Here is a 14,589-nt window from a genome sequence, read left to right on the forward strand (position 1 = left end):
ATGGGGTTTAATAAACAGATGGAAATAATCTCTTGCCATATATTAGTTGACAAGACAGGCAGATAGATACCAGAAGGACTGCTTTCCACACAACTCACCACAAGACACACATATCTGCACGTTTGTTTGTACTGTCTCTCCCCCAACCAGTCCAGAAGCTCTCCAGGTTAGGGACTTTGTGTACATTGCTTGTATCTGTATTCCCAATGCCGAGAAGAGTGTTGAGAACTCAGTGGGGGGTCAGTAAGATTTGTTGGTGAACGACTGAATGAGGGTAACTATTTAGACAACCTCCAATTTTCCCATCTCACATCCCCCCAAACACCCGCAATCTGTTCCTCCAACCTCAACCCTCTCATTCCTTAATTGTTTGTAAGTAGTGGGAATACATCCACGTCAAAGATGAGGCCCAACAGTAGCATTCCAGGGCTTTGGCATACTGGTACCATCTAGTGGGAAAGAGAGTATCTGCAGGTAGGTGCTAAACCAAACTCATTTGGGTTAAAAAAAAAAAAAAAAAAACCCAAACAAACAAAAACACAACCATAACCCTTTCCTTTAAGATAAGATCTACTGAGAAAGTTTCCAGTAACGGATAACAGAGGCAACTGGAATGTCTTCTAAACTTCTAAACTACTCAGGGCGCATACTGCCAGCCCAAGTACCTGTCACTGCCCTCCATTTTTCTGCTCAGGACTTTCCCAAATCCAGAGCTGCAAAGGCTCCTCAGGGAAGCACAGAGATATTAATGGTGCCAGGGGTCACCCTCGACCAATGGAAGATGGGCCCAGCGGACACACACCTCAGTGTCCTATCCTGCAAAGGGGACTCTTCAGAAGCAAGTTTTATACCGTTAGGGGCCGGAGCGGTAATGAGCCCCAGCCGCCCGTGACCGGGACCAGCTCAATGACACGCCCTTTGCTGGCTTTCCTTCTTTCTTGTTACTCACTTCTGTGTCTTAGAATCATCTCTCAGATTAGCTCCCTGCCTCCAAGCCTATATCCCCAACACCGTTTGGAGGAATATAGCCTAAGGTACAGTGTTTAACACCAATACACCTTTGGGTGGCAAGGAAGCCTTAAAAATTGTAGTCCAGATAATTACTATAAAAGCTAAATTATATATTTTAGTAGTTGTCTCAGAATTATGTTCCTTAATCTTTACCTTGATCAAGGTTAACCTGGAATAATCCCATGATACTGTCTTCCTAAAGAAGTACCACATTCTCATGGTAATGGCAGCCCAAAGAAAACGTCTGGTTCCGCTCTCTGGCCTTGACCCTATCCCAGTTTGAACAACTGGTGAGGTGCTGATGGTTTTGATCAGATGCGGACAAAGTACAGCCCGAGGGCCAAATCCAGCTCTGCCTGTTTTTCTAAATAAAGGTTTATTGGAACAAAACCCAACCCATTTGTTCACAAATTACGTGTGGCTGTTTTCATGCTACAGTGATAGTGTTGAGTAACTGCAAAGAGACATATATTTATCCTAGAGATATATATTTATTCTCTACAGAAAAAGATTACCTACCTGTACTTTAAATCATTGGTTGCCACATTTACAGAGTCCCCAAAGCAACATTTCAAGAAAAACAAAACATAGAGAATAGACAAAGTTTTGCCAACAATACTTCCCCACTCTATTTACCCTGATAAATAGAAGACAAAAATGAGATAGGCAGTTAGTTCATTAACTTCTTTTTACAAACAATAGGACATTTCATCCCTAAAAAGTAGAAAGGTCATTGCATCAGAACAGTGAATTTTCTATCCCAAGAGAGGGCTGTGGATAAACTCAGAACAACTGCCTATCCCATTTTAATTGTTTTACGGCACCATCATGACCCAAAATTACTGTACTTCCTTATTTTTGCTATTTACTGTCTTTCTCCCCCATTAAAGCGTAGACTTCATGAGGACAATGATGACGGCTGCCCACCCAGTGTAAAGCACCATGCTTCAGATACATAGTTGATCAGTCACTAATTGTTCAATGAATGACTGAGACACAAAATGTGCAGATTGGGGTGCACAGGTGCAAATGTCCTGAGAAAGGCAGACCTGGGAAGCAACCATGCGGAGCGGTAAGGACTGGGTCGAAGTGGGGGGAGTATGCATATCCACCATAGGGGATATCCAGCACAGAGGACTCTGTGAGCGCGCCCCGCTCTGCTCTGTCGCCAGGGGTAAGATAGTGACAGGCACATGAAAGGCATTCAACAAATGTTCATGGAATCAATGGCCAGCCTGACTAAAGGCACTTAAATTGAATTAAAAAGGGGAGGAAAAAAAGAAAACTCTTTTGGTAAGACGGGCTGTGTGTTTCTCATTTTCTCTGGACTAAGGAAAACGTAATTGGAGACATTAGCACTCAGGATACAGTGGAACTCCTTGGGACCTGGGGAGGGATGCCATCCAGGCTTAGAGCTTAGCGGCAGGCAGGAGACTGCCGGCAAATTTCCTCCTACAGAACTGACCTGCGCTGGACCCTGCGGAGGAGCCACACCCTAAGTGAGTGGTGCCTGGATGTCTTAGTAAGCTGGCCATTCTTGCTGGGGGAAGCATGTGGTATGGGTGGGTCATTTGCCCCTGGTCGAAAACAAGGACTTGGTGATAATGCAAATAACCCTGGGCTACCCCAGTTTGCAGCCATTAAGCCAGACAGGATTCCTAGGTCCCAGGCCCACTTTTCAACACCAGGAATTCAAAAATGGGATGACTACATGAGCCATTTTGACTCCAGGAGAATCAGAAAACAAAACAATCACAGGAGAAAATCCTTACATCATTTGGGGGGAAGCTTTTATACATGAGTGAAATATGGAGGAATATGTGCTCATGCACAGGAATCAGAAATGATGGGTTCAAGCCCTGGTCCCAGTTCTTAGTGGCTGGATGGCCTTAGGCAAATGACTCAACCACTCTGAACTTCTTTTCATGGTGTATAAAATGAAGATAAGAACAGTTGTCCCTAAGGGTTGCAATGAAGATTGGACATGATGTATGCAAATGGCACATAGCAATAAATTGTACAGTACATTTGCTACATGTATTTTGATACATTTTAAATCAGAATCATAAGTGCTCATTCATTCATTCCCCGGCACCATGGGGAAGGTTCTGACATGTATACCCACACACACACTACCCTGATAAAGCCTCTGGGGAAACAGTTGCTGAGAAGATACATCTAGAAGAAGAGATCCCACCTGATCAAGTGATTTTATGAGGCATGAAATCCTCAAGGGAAGGATCTTTGGGGAGCCACCAATATGAGAATTGGCAAATCCTTCCCCAGAGGGCAAGCTTTATTGTTTTTAATGTCCATGCATTTTAAATACACAAGCATTTTTTCCCTTCTGAGTTAGAAAGATGATCAAGGCCGAGGCCTCCCCGGTACCTGAGAGCTACAAGTTCCCTTGGAGCACAGCGTGTGGAAGTGAATACCACCAATGTTCCCTTAGCATCCAGCATTTGCCGTTCATGGATGAAGTCACAGCGTATGCTTATTTAAGCAAAACCCTGCTGGGCAGGTATAGGTGTTCTCTCTCCTCGTTTAGACACCGGAGGATAATGAAGAGGAAAGGCAGCGTGCAAATGGCCAGGGCTCAAACTGACTTGCTAAAGCCTCAGAAGTCTCCCTAACTGTCCTAAGTCATCTGAGATGCTTGTTCCTCTGAGCCCTCGAGGACCTCAGGCCCTCATTCACCTCCAGCGCCTTCCCTATTCAGGACCGGGTATGTATTTGTCTCTGAATTCCAAGACAGCAGCATTCTTGGCACTGGGTAGAGTTTCCTACTCATGGGAAGAAAGGAGGAAAGATGGATGGAAGGGATGGGGGGGAGGAAGGGAAAGGGAAGGAACGGGAAGGAAGACGGAGATGGAGCCGTCCGTCCTGCAACGCTGTTTTAGTCCCTCGTTTCCTATGGTAACAATTACCAAGTTCATATCATGTCAGCTATTTCTTCTTTTTTTTTTTTAAGATTTTATTAATTTATTTATTTGAGAGAGAGAGCATGGGGGCTGGCGGGCAGAGGGAAAGGGAGGAGCAGCTTCCCTGCTGAGCAGGGAGCCCAGTGTGGGCTCATCCCAGGGTCCCGGGTGAGGACGGACTGAGCCACCCAGGCGCCCCACAAAATAGATTTTCTTGTTTCTTCATGGCTGTCCTGGGAAGATGGCAAGCCCCACGAGAACAGGTCTCTATGTGCGTGTCGCTTACCTATAAATTCTCTACGTGCCTCAGTAAATGCAGACACCTGAGCACCCCTCGCCTTCTGAGGATAAACATGCCTGTGCCACTTCTTCTTTTTAAAGAGAAGCCGGTTGTTAAACATTTACCAACATTCCACTTCCCGGCACCATGGGGAAGGTTCTGCTACTCCACCTGGAAACCGAAGAGTCGCCGAGGCCATATCCGACAGGCTGAATTGAGGACTTGTTAACGTTTGCAAAGTGATTGCAGAAAGTAGTAGATCATTATTTGCTTCATGTAAGAAATATTTCTAGTGCTGCTGATTGAATGTTCAAGAAACGATTAAAGGGCTTGGCAATGTTTCTCCCAAATATCTTTTGCATGAAAAGCCTCAGAGATTGGTTAATTATAGAGGCTACGCATCAGTCTCTCCAGACAAGGGCATTTCCAAGCCCCCACGGTGCCCGTCCCAGATGCGAACGCACGTTGGCTCTGTGGGCAGTAGTGTGGCTGGGGCCTGGGACGCCTCTCCTGAAGGCCGTTACCGCAGCCGGCTGACACCCCCCTGGAAACGGCCCTCGGGCCCTGTTTATAACGTCGAACACCTGGGTTCCTCACTCAGGCAACTGGCAGGAAGCTGCCAGTTGATAGACTCAGAACTCAAGGTTGCCCCTTAACCCCTCCCTGGCCCTTGCTCTGCCGTCTCCCAGCCCTGCCAGGTTCTGCCCTAAATGACCGTGGCATGCTCGGAGCGGAGCATCTTTCCCTCGTCGGCACTGCCGCTCCCGTGATCTCGGGCCTGGACTGGCCTCTCCCCTCTGCTCGTGCCCAGCATCAGTCCGTCTGCTAAACTGCAGCCAGGGTGACCTCTCCAAAATGGAAACCTGACCTTGTCACAGGACACCCTCCCCCTGTTGCTTTCAATGGCTGCCCATTGCTCTAAGACAAACACCGAAATCCCTGTGGGGGCAGCCAAAGCCGAGGTGGCTCTGGCACCACTCGGCAGCTCCTGGGATCATCCTCCTTCAGCTAAGCAGAGACTTCCCCCAGGCTGGGCCTTCTTCCTGGAATGCTTTTCCCTGCCTACACCTTCTGCTGGTCTGTTGTCAGTAAACCTCACTACTCCTCCAAGCATCAGGCTATGAAGGAAGGCTCCCAGGACCTTCATCTGAAGCTGATGCCTTTCCATATTCATTTGTTCTTTCGTCCGTTTGTTCATTCATTCATTCATTCATTCATTCATTCATTCATTGTTTGCTGAAGACCTACCACACACCAGCACTGTTCTAGGCCCTGGGGATGCAGGAGCAAACGGATCGGACAGTAGTCTGTGCTTTAAGGGAGCTTATATTTCAGTGGGGAAGAAAGACAAGGCCCAGATGAGCAAAACACACTAGTCAGCACACCTCACACAACTGCATTTTCACAGCAATCCTCTGTTTTGAATTATTCCTGAACTGACAGTGACCTCCCCTGCCAGGGGCTCTCTCAGGATCGGAGCTCCCAAGAGAGCAGAGACTGGGTCGGCCTCATGAGAAGCTGTAACCCGAGCAGGTGGTCGGTCCTCCGCGGACATCACAGGTATTGACGGACCCGACTTAGCCCCCAGGTGAATCTCCCGGAAGTTAAGTGACGTGAGTGCTTGGGACTTAGGAGGGACAGCCCCTAATGAATGAATCTCTCTATCGCCCCCCCTGCCCTTAGGGAAGATTTCCTGCAGCCCCTCTGGCTGTAATTCTGAGTCCAAGCAGGAGTCAGCAAACTTTTTCTGTAAAGGGCCAAATAGTAAATATTTTAGGCTTCGTGGGCCATATGGTGTCAACCCTATTGTTACAGCACAAGCTCAGCCACAGATAATTATATAAATGAATGGGCCTGGCTAGGGTCCAATAAAACTATTTAGAAAAACAAGCTTCAGGCAAGAATTGGCCCAGAGGCCACAGTTTGCAACCCCAGATGCCCAGAGCTTATGCCATTTGAAGGCAGAGCCTGTGTGGCCTGAGACAGCTCTGGGTTCTGCTGCTAGGGTCCAGCCACTTTCTGCAGGTCCTACGTTAGTAGACAGGGAGATGACCACAGAAGCTCAAGTTTGGGCATTTGCAGGTACCATCTCGTACAGCACGTGGAAAAGCAGTTCCCTGCCACCCCGAGAGGAAAGAGACTTTGGCCTGGAGGCCGCATCAGGCAAGGATGGAAGCTGCCACATTCCGTGCAGGGTCCCCAGGCGCCTCCAGAGGCTGAGCTCATTTCCTGGCCCTGCCCAGGCATGTGGCGGGGCTGCTCTCCGCTGAGCAGCTGCTGCCCTGCACCCCAGCCCCGGCCTACACTCAGCTGGGAGACACAGGGGCTTTGTGCTTCTGGAACAGATTGGGTGACGCTTGCTGGGGCCTTTGAAATGAGACATGACATGTCAAAACGTGCCCATTGCTAATGCTAATTTTCAGGAATTTGACTTCTGTTGGCAAGTGACAGAGAAAAAGCAATCACTTTTTTTTTTTTTTTTCCTGGTATGTGTAATTATGTTTACCCTGATCTTTGGGATCTGAGGCTATGGAAAACAAGTGATCTGAGGCTTACCTATTGGTAGGGGCTGGGTGGGCGGATTAATCTAGTATTTGTGGAGGCAGAGGACATTAATTCTAGCATTAGCACTCTGTGAAGACCATGCTGGGTGTTAACTGTTCAGAGCAGTTGTAAGAACATCACACGAATTCCAGTTGGTGGTAGAGGTGACAATGTCCCGTGGTGACAATGTCCCGTGTATAAAAGTACTCCAGGCAACAAAGCTACGGAGCTACCACTACCCTGAAGTTGTAAACGCTCTGAGAGCTAACTCAGTGCTCCCGGAGTCCCCTGCAGGGCTGAGGACGAGACGTTATTGTGAGGTTCTGAGGATACTCACTTTGCTGCTGAGCAACACTGAGGGAATGACAAGGCCCAGACTGTTGCTGTACTCCAAGGGTACTGACGCTCCCAGTAGAACACGTGGCACAGTGCACTGGGGCCTGCCTATTATCCAGTACTCCCAGAGCCCCGAGACTGCGATGTCTGGGGTGCACCAACCCTCTGGTGTAGCCACGTCGGCTGTACTCAAAGCTACAGTGTGTCACTTCTCTGGGTGGAAGTATTACTCATGGAACAATGATCTGGGTGTCTCAGTGCTCCGGGCACTCCTGGTCACCCAGCGGCACCCTCGGCAGTAGCAATGTTCTCAGGACGGAGATGTGGATCCCCTCGACCATGTTCTTCCAAAGCAAGTCTCAATCCAGTTCAAGCACAGGGATCAGAAAGAGGCATGTCCCTTCCTTTTCAAGTAGCCTATCACTAAAAACTTGACTGTATCAATTTAATTAAGCCTCAAAATTTGTGATAGCAGAAGTTCCCGGCACAAATGGCTACGGGGCAAGTGGGTAAAGATGAGTATAGCTGGTTGGATGAGTAGTGGGGACTGGTAGGGACTGTGGCCATTTACAGAGCCATGTCCTTCCTAAAGGGGGCAGCAAGCCCTCCCTGCTCTACCGAAATGTGGCCAAGTGGGAATGAAGCCCTAGGAGTGCCCAACCTTCTGAGATTTCAGGAAATGCAAGAAACCTGTGGTTGTTGTTGTTTTTAAATTTATAATTTGCCACGTTTCAAAACATTTTACCAAATAAGATCCATCCATGAGCTACATTTGGCCTGTGGCTGCTTCTTTACCACCTCTGCCCAGAAGCCAGAGTTGCAGAATTGGGATGGATGAGTTTTAGCCCCACCAAGCAGATATCTCAACGTTCAACCTGCTAAGTCAAAGGGTGACCCACTCACTAACATGAGCCCTGGCTCAGTCTGTGTTTCAAGTCTGAAATGCCATTTCTTCTCCTCTCTAGCCTGCCCTTCGCTGCTTCTCTCAGTAGAGAAGGAAATTGCTTTCTACCCTAACCCAGCATAAAGTCACTACTTGGCGCCTAATGAAGGGGATCCTACAGTCCAACCCATCATCATTTGCACTGTCTGCTCAAGGAGGCATAGTCAGGCCTGGGATCCCTAGGTAGGTACAGAGGAGACAGGCAGCAGGGGACTGTATTGGCAGCATCCTTCAAGAGGGTCAGACTCTCTTAGGCATGTGGGCACCTTGCCCACAGTTACTTGGAAACAATGCCAAAACCACTGGTCACTTGATTTGATTCTGTCCAACTGATTATTGTAATCGGATGACAGACATATTTCCCTCTCCTTTTCAACTGGTGATGGAGGGTGACGGGTCTGGCTCATGAGTCATTCTTCGGGGTAGTTACCTAATGGGGAAGATTATCTCCTTTCACAGGCGAGCTGTGCCTGCCTTTTGGCTGCCTAAAGAGTAAAACCAGGTCCAAACGAAATCAAATGCCGGGAAATTTCAGAACTTCCCTACATCTCATATGGCATTGTCTACAAAGGTCTTTCAAACGTTCCCTGCTCTATTACTCAGAGTAAAACACAGAGTAATACTCAGATACACAGTTGCAGAATAAGACAGAAAAGAACCAACTACAATAGGGAATAAAGGAGGAAAGAAAAGACGGAAGATACTCAGAGCAAAATGGCAGGACTTCTCCCTGGGGGAGCTTGGAGCAAATAGTTGGGAATGAGGAGACTAACTGGATTTTGATGAAACTACTACTACTACACTGAAGTGCTTTAAAATATAGAAGCTGTAGATTCAGAATTTTGTAATGCTGTGAATGGAGCCCTCTTCTGGAGAAATTTTTCAACAGGTATTGAAACAAGATCAAAACACACAGAGATGGACCTCCACAGGCACAAAGAAATAGGAAACGCTGTGGCTATGTAGATGATGTGACTGTCACGGAACCCAGAGTTTGCCATTTTCCTTCCCTTCCACCTCAAAGAAATTAACTGGACTCTCCAAGCAGCTGTCTTTTTGGAAGGAGGGAGGGAGAGAAGGATCGTTTCAAGAACCTAGCAGTACTCTCACCCAGACAGTGACGCTCAGGCTGACAGCGAGTGTTCCCATGCAGATGCTGATACTCTGTGTACTGTTACTGGGGACATTGGTTTGCTGGGCAATTCCACTGTCACACCTAGGAGATACTTCTAGAAGGAAATAGGTTTTATTTAATGGAAAACCCAAGGGCTAAAGATAGAAAAGGAGAGAAGGGAGGGAGGCAGAGCAGAAGAGATTAGCTAAGATGACTGTTGGGCTTTTAATATAGACTGTGGCATTACATAAACCCCAGATCACATATTCAGCCTTGCCGTTTATTAAATCTCTTTGGGGACTTGCTAAAAAAATGGTTCAGACATGTGAACTCTGCCACTTTGATTCTTTGCACAACTTATGTCTCTGTTTCCCCAGTGCTTTTGAAATCTTCCAGGCTGTCCCCTGTCAAAGCCATCCCAGGGCATGGGGTGCTCACTGCCACTCCCATAGTTTTTTCTCCTTATCAGAACCGTCTGCAAATAAACACTGCCCTTAAGATATAATACATGATGTTTCGGGGGTACTAAAAAAAAGAACACTGATTCTCATTTGAAGTCCTGAAAATCAAGATTCTGACCCCAACAAAGAACTCCCCATTTTAAATCAACATCTCAGAATTCTGTGGAACATTTTTGGTCACTCCCAAGTAACTGCTCTCTAAACCTGAACCACTCCCTAAAATCCTAATTCTTGGGGGATTACTCATTCATTGTTAGAACTTTTGGCTAGTTGTAAGCAATACCCAAAGAGGGGTGGGGGGTGGGAATCATATTTACAGTGTAATTTCTATGTTGGGACTCCTTAATCTCTTCCGCATTCATTATTTATCATAGCTAAATGCCAGAGGCCACTTCTGGGACAGCCTTTCCCAAAACACCCCAGGGGAGAAGAGAGGTGACTGTTCCTTGACTTTGCCAGCTTCCAACCATTGTTGTTTAGAATTCTTCCTCCCCCTTCCAAAATGCCTAAAACAGCAACCAGCCAATAAACGTAGAGATTGATGGCTTCCAAAGCCGGACCCAGAGTATTACAACTGCAGTGGAAAAACACATACATGCTTGCCTGAACACCACTTAGGACCAAGTGACTAATTTGCTTTATTACATTGTTTTTCCCTTTCCTCTGTTTTCTCTCTGCCTTGAAAAAGTTTTGGTTTTGCCTGTTGACTCAAAAGCTCCAAGACTTTCTCCACTTCTCACTATGACAGACAGAGCTGTGTGCACTTAAATCTCTTGCCGATCAAGTGAACTGCACCAAAACGATTTTTCTGCAAGGTGCTGTTGCAACCAGGATATCAATTAGTGTCCTAATGTGGACGTTTGCTCTGATTATGCATGACAATCTAAGAGAGAAATAAGCCTCAGAGAAGAGGCAATTCAGTTCCCAGTAGAACCTCTGCTCCCCCATGCTAAGGAACTGAGTGAGCTGACAGCCTTCAGACCCACCTGTGCCATCTGGGCCCAAGGAGAGAAGACACACCAGTTGCTTTACAAAAGGTATCAAGTGAGAAGTCCCGCGTGCACCGAGATTGCTGGGTGCTGCCATGCCGTCCGCCTTGCTCAAAGGGACACGTCACTTTGGCAAGCCCTGGAATCCTAACTGAGGTCCAAGCATGCTGAGAGAAAAGGACTGTAAAGTCCCCCGGGAAGGGCTGGGGTAAGTGCTCCCAGATGCTAATGGTTCCCAGTGTGCCAAGCCTCATGATAAATGCATTATCTAGGACATCCTGTTGAATGCAATTAATCTACCTGGCAATCCCAGGAAGGTGATAAGATTATTTTACAGTGGAAAATCAGAACGCTCAGAGATAGTCAACAACTTGCCCAGGGTGGTACGACCAGCATAGGGCAGAGAGGATCTGTCCGAATCAGAGGCGTCCTCTGAACCACCCTACTAAATGGGGATATATAGACATGCTACAGCCTCGGGGACACTCAGACTCCAGAAGTCTGGAAAACTCATTCATGGCCAGACATAGGATTTGTGGCAGGACTTAAGGTTACAGAGACCCCCAAGACACTGAGCCAGCAAAGCCCCAGTGTTAGAGGAGTCAAACAGCGCAGTCCTGAATGGGGGCTGTGTATCCAGGCAAGACAGAAATCCTAAGTGGGGGAGGGGCTCAGCAGTCCGGCACCTTACGCTACCCCCGGGCACTGGCATCCACCCGCTAACCCCCACTTTACTTCATTTCCATGGTCACTGTGTTTCTGGGACACTGACCCATTTCCAAAGTCGAACCCCAGCATGGATCTAGCAGTGGCCTCCCTTAGAAGGCTGCCCTCCATCTCCACATCCCAGGCAGCCCTGGCCGGGATCCTGGCTGCCTCACCACCGGCCCCCTCTCCCCACCACACACACACTCACGCATGTGCCTGTTCCCTTGGCACTCAGGAGTCCTGGCCAGGAACTCAACACCCATTCCTAGCACCCAGAGACACTCCCTGTCTCCTTCGCTCCTCTGTCTGGCCCTGCCTTCATCTTACCCACCCACTTGTAGGCTGCCAGCCCAGCCCGAGCCCCATAGGCTTCCCGGGAGGCCTTGGGGGACTGGGTCACAGCGCTCTCAGAAACCACAGGCCCCAGAGCAGGGCTGGGCGTGCCCCTCAGCCACCGGCACCTCGGTCTGGCCTCCTCGGAGTACTGCTTTCCTGCACACAAACTTCCCGAGATCTTCCAGATACAGAGGTGGTTGCCAGAGAACCAAGTCTCCATCGCACCCCACCCCCCACCCTCTCCCGGGTCACCGGCCCTTCCCTCCAGCCTCAGCGCTCCGAGGGTTAACAGGCAGCTGCAGCCCTGGTGGGCAAGGCTTGAACTTTTCTCTGCGCTCCGCGCCCGCCCGGGAAGACAGCAGAGGCGGCAGTCGGGGCTCGGAGCCGGAGCTACAGCTGGCTGGACAAAGGGGGCGCGGGGGGCTGGGGCCTGCGTCCTGGCGGGGGGAGTGTGGTGGGGGGACACGCTCCGGGCCCGAGGTCGGGAGGAAAAGAGCCCCGATGCGGGCCCGGCCAGAGCCAGAGCCTTTGAGCGACAGCAGCAGCCGGGCTGCCGCGCTAGGCTGGCGGGAGGCGCCTTCCAGAGCGCCGTGGGGCTGGGCGAGGGGGCCCGGGCGCCCAGGGAAGTCGGCGATGCCAGGCCGGCCTCTCCAGCCTGGCAGCCGGCAATCCGGACCGGAGCCCTGCTTCCCCGCTCGGCGCTGCGCTGGGGGGGAACCGCGACTCCTTTGAGTCGCCTCCAACTGAGTCTTTCTCCAATGCATGAGCCTCCGGAGGAGGCGAATCAAAGTTACCCACTTGATGTAGGCGAGAATGTCGCCCCTGATTGCAAAAAAAAAAAAAAAAAAAAAAAAAAAAGGGACTCGGGAGCTCTCGCCGCCTCCTCCTCCAAATGTACACACACACACACACACACACACACACACACACACAGGCAACCCGGAGTAAGAAACAGGGCCCCCCTAGGATCCCCGGGGCTGTGAATGACCTCCCTTCGAGCCCCAGGCTTCCTTCGCTGCCGCGCCCCAGAGTCCCCCGACCCCCAAAAACCCCCTCACCCTGCCCGCGCCAGGCGATCCGAATGCAGAAACGGGGCGCGGGGTGCGCCCCGCAGCCCCTCTTCCCTACCTGGGACAGGAGAACGCACAGGAGGAGCGGAGTTCTCGGCTGCATTTTGCCCGACTAGAAGCGCCCGGCGGCGTTTTCATTCATGCACTTGGCTGCACTGAGCATATTTTCCGTGGGAGCCAGGCTTTGAGGAGAGGCTCTGCCTCACCAGCCAGCCAACTTCCCAAATAGATCAGCGGCAGCATCACGAAAGCATTGGGTAGAGGCTGATGACCAGGACCAATGGCTTTACAAGACGGATTCCTTCATAAAGCTCCCTCGTTTTGCATGGCAGATACAGGGCGAGCACCTCGCACAGAGCGAGCCCCTCGGAGGAGGCAGCCCGTTTGCTTTTTTGGACTGTTGGGGCCCAGCCTCACAAATCACGCTGGGCAACGCCAGCCGATTCCACTTTTGCAGAGAATGGAATTGCACCAGGGACTGGCGAGCACTTCCAGCCCAGTGCAAAAAGATTCTCTTTATTAAAATGTTAATAAGATCCACTTTAATTCCAATAAATCAAATAAAATGACCCCAGCAGTTCCAGCCCTTTCCACGCCTGGAAAGACTTGGCGGTGGATTTTTTTTTCTTTCTTTCTTCTTTTTTTTTTTTTTTTTTTTTCTCCTCTCCTAATGTGGCCCAAGTCATGATGGTGTTTGGTGTTTCCTAGCCATCTCACAAATCACAAAGACGACAGATCAATTCTTGCTTGTAGAAAAAAATCCATCAAGGGGCAATAGATTTTATTAACTGCTCAGGTGAGAGTCTGACTGGCTGCCTATTCCACAAATGTGCATCTGGCACCAGATTTGGAGCCATGATTTAAGGAAACTTTTTGTTTTTTTCTATATGGATGTGATTTTTCAGAAGCTCCTACCAATCCCAAGGGACTGAGAATAGTCATGGCCTTTGCTCAAGGGGTTTTGTAAGTGGGGGAGCTATAGGAATGAGGGTAAGAGGGATATATAGGTCTACCTTTCCCCTAAGAATACGCAGTAAAGATCTCACTTTGTCATTTCCATGCAGCCTCCTTCTAAAAAGGATTTAAGGTATTTTAAAATAAAGGCATTTGTGCCACAGAACTGATGAAACCAAAACAAAAAAATCCAGGCTGGGAGGAAAAATTCAGAAAACCAAAATGCTAAACAGAAACTCTTATTATATTTGCTCTGATTTGCATCTGAGCTTCCTGGTGGTCAAAGCAATAAGAGAAACATGTAAGTTATATAGGTCTTATTATAGAAAAATGTACACAAATATCTACTGGTGAAATTTATCCCTGGAGCTGAACAGTAGAATACATGTATTGTAGGACATCTCATAGAGCAGGACACTGAGCAATGGACCATGCTGAGATCTAGTGGATTGGGCTATATTCCCAGCACCTGGCACAGGGCCTAGAACATGGAGACAGTCATCAATGTGTGTTAAATAGATGTCTAGACCTAATCAAAGTGGCAGGGGGTGGGTGACAGAGAGTCTGGAGCCATACTGCCTAAGCTTAACCCCCAGTTCTGTCACAGATAAGTAAATTACTTGCACTTTCTGTGCCTATGTTTGTTCACTAGCTAAATGAGAATATAAATCATACTGAACTTACAAGGTCGTCCTGAGGATTAAGTGACAAAACGACTACTCCAGAAAGGTAAACTGATGCACTTTTAAAAATTCCTTCATTGCCAGCTATTTAGTCCCAAGGTCACCTCGCATGTTCCCAAGGTCACAGACGAAGCTGCGGTGCTATCTGGCCTCCTCGCTGCATTAACTAGCGCTGGCCCAACAGACGGCACTGGTCGCTCAATGGCCTCCGGAAAAGCCCAGGAAAGGTGGATGTTGCT

The 14,589-nt window shown here is 48.8% G+C and overlaps 1 protein-coding gene across 1 annotated transcript in view; it reads right to left on the minus strand.

Annotated features, from left to right (window-relative positions):
* CDH13 (cadherin 13) overlaps positions 1-13,110 on the minus strand; it is a 1,000,495-nt gene extending 987,385 nt beyond the window's left edge. The window contains exon 1 of the mRNA XM_044255654.1: positions 12,772-13,110. Coding sequence (XP_044111589.1) covers positions 12,772-12,816 — 45 coding nt within the window. The 5' untranslated portion in view covers positions 12,817-13,110. The remainder of the gene's footprint in view (positions 1-12,771) is intronic.
* Between the last annotated feature and the right edge of the window lie 1,479 nt (positions 13,111-14,589).

Source organism: Neovison vison, chromosome 7 (genome assembly GCF_020171115.1).
Source record: "Neovison vison isolate M4711 chromosome 7, ASM_NN_V1, whole genome shotgun sequence".
Classification (NCBI taxonomy): Eukaryota; Metazoa; Chordata; class Mammalia; order Carnivora; family Mustelidae; genus Neogale; species Neogale vison.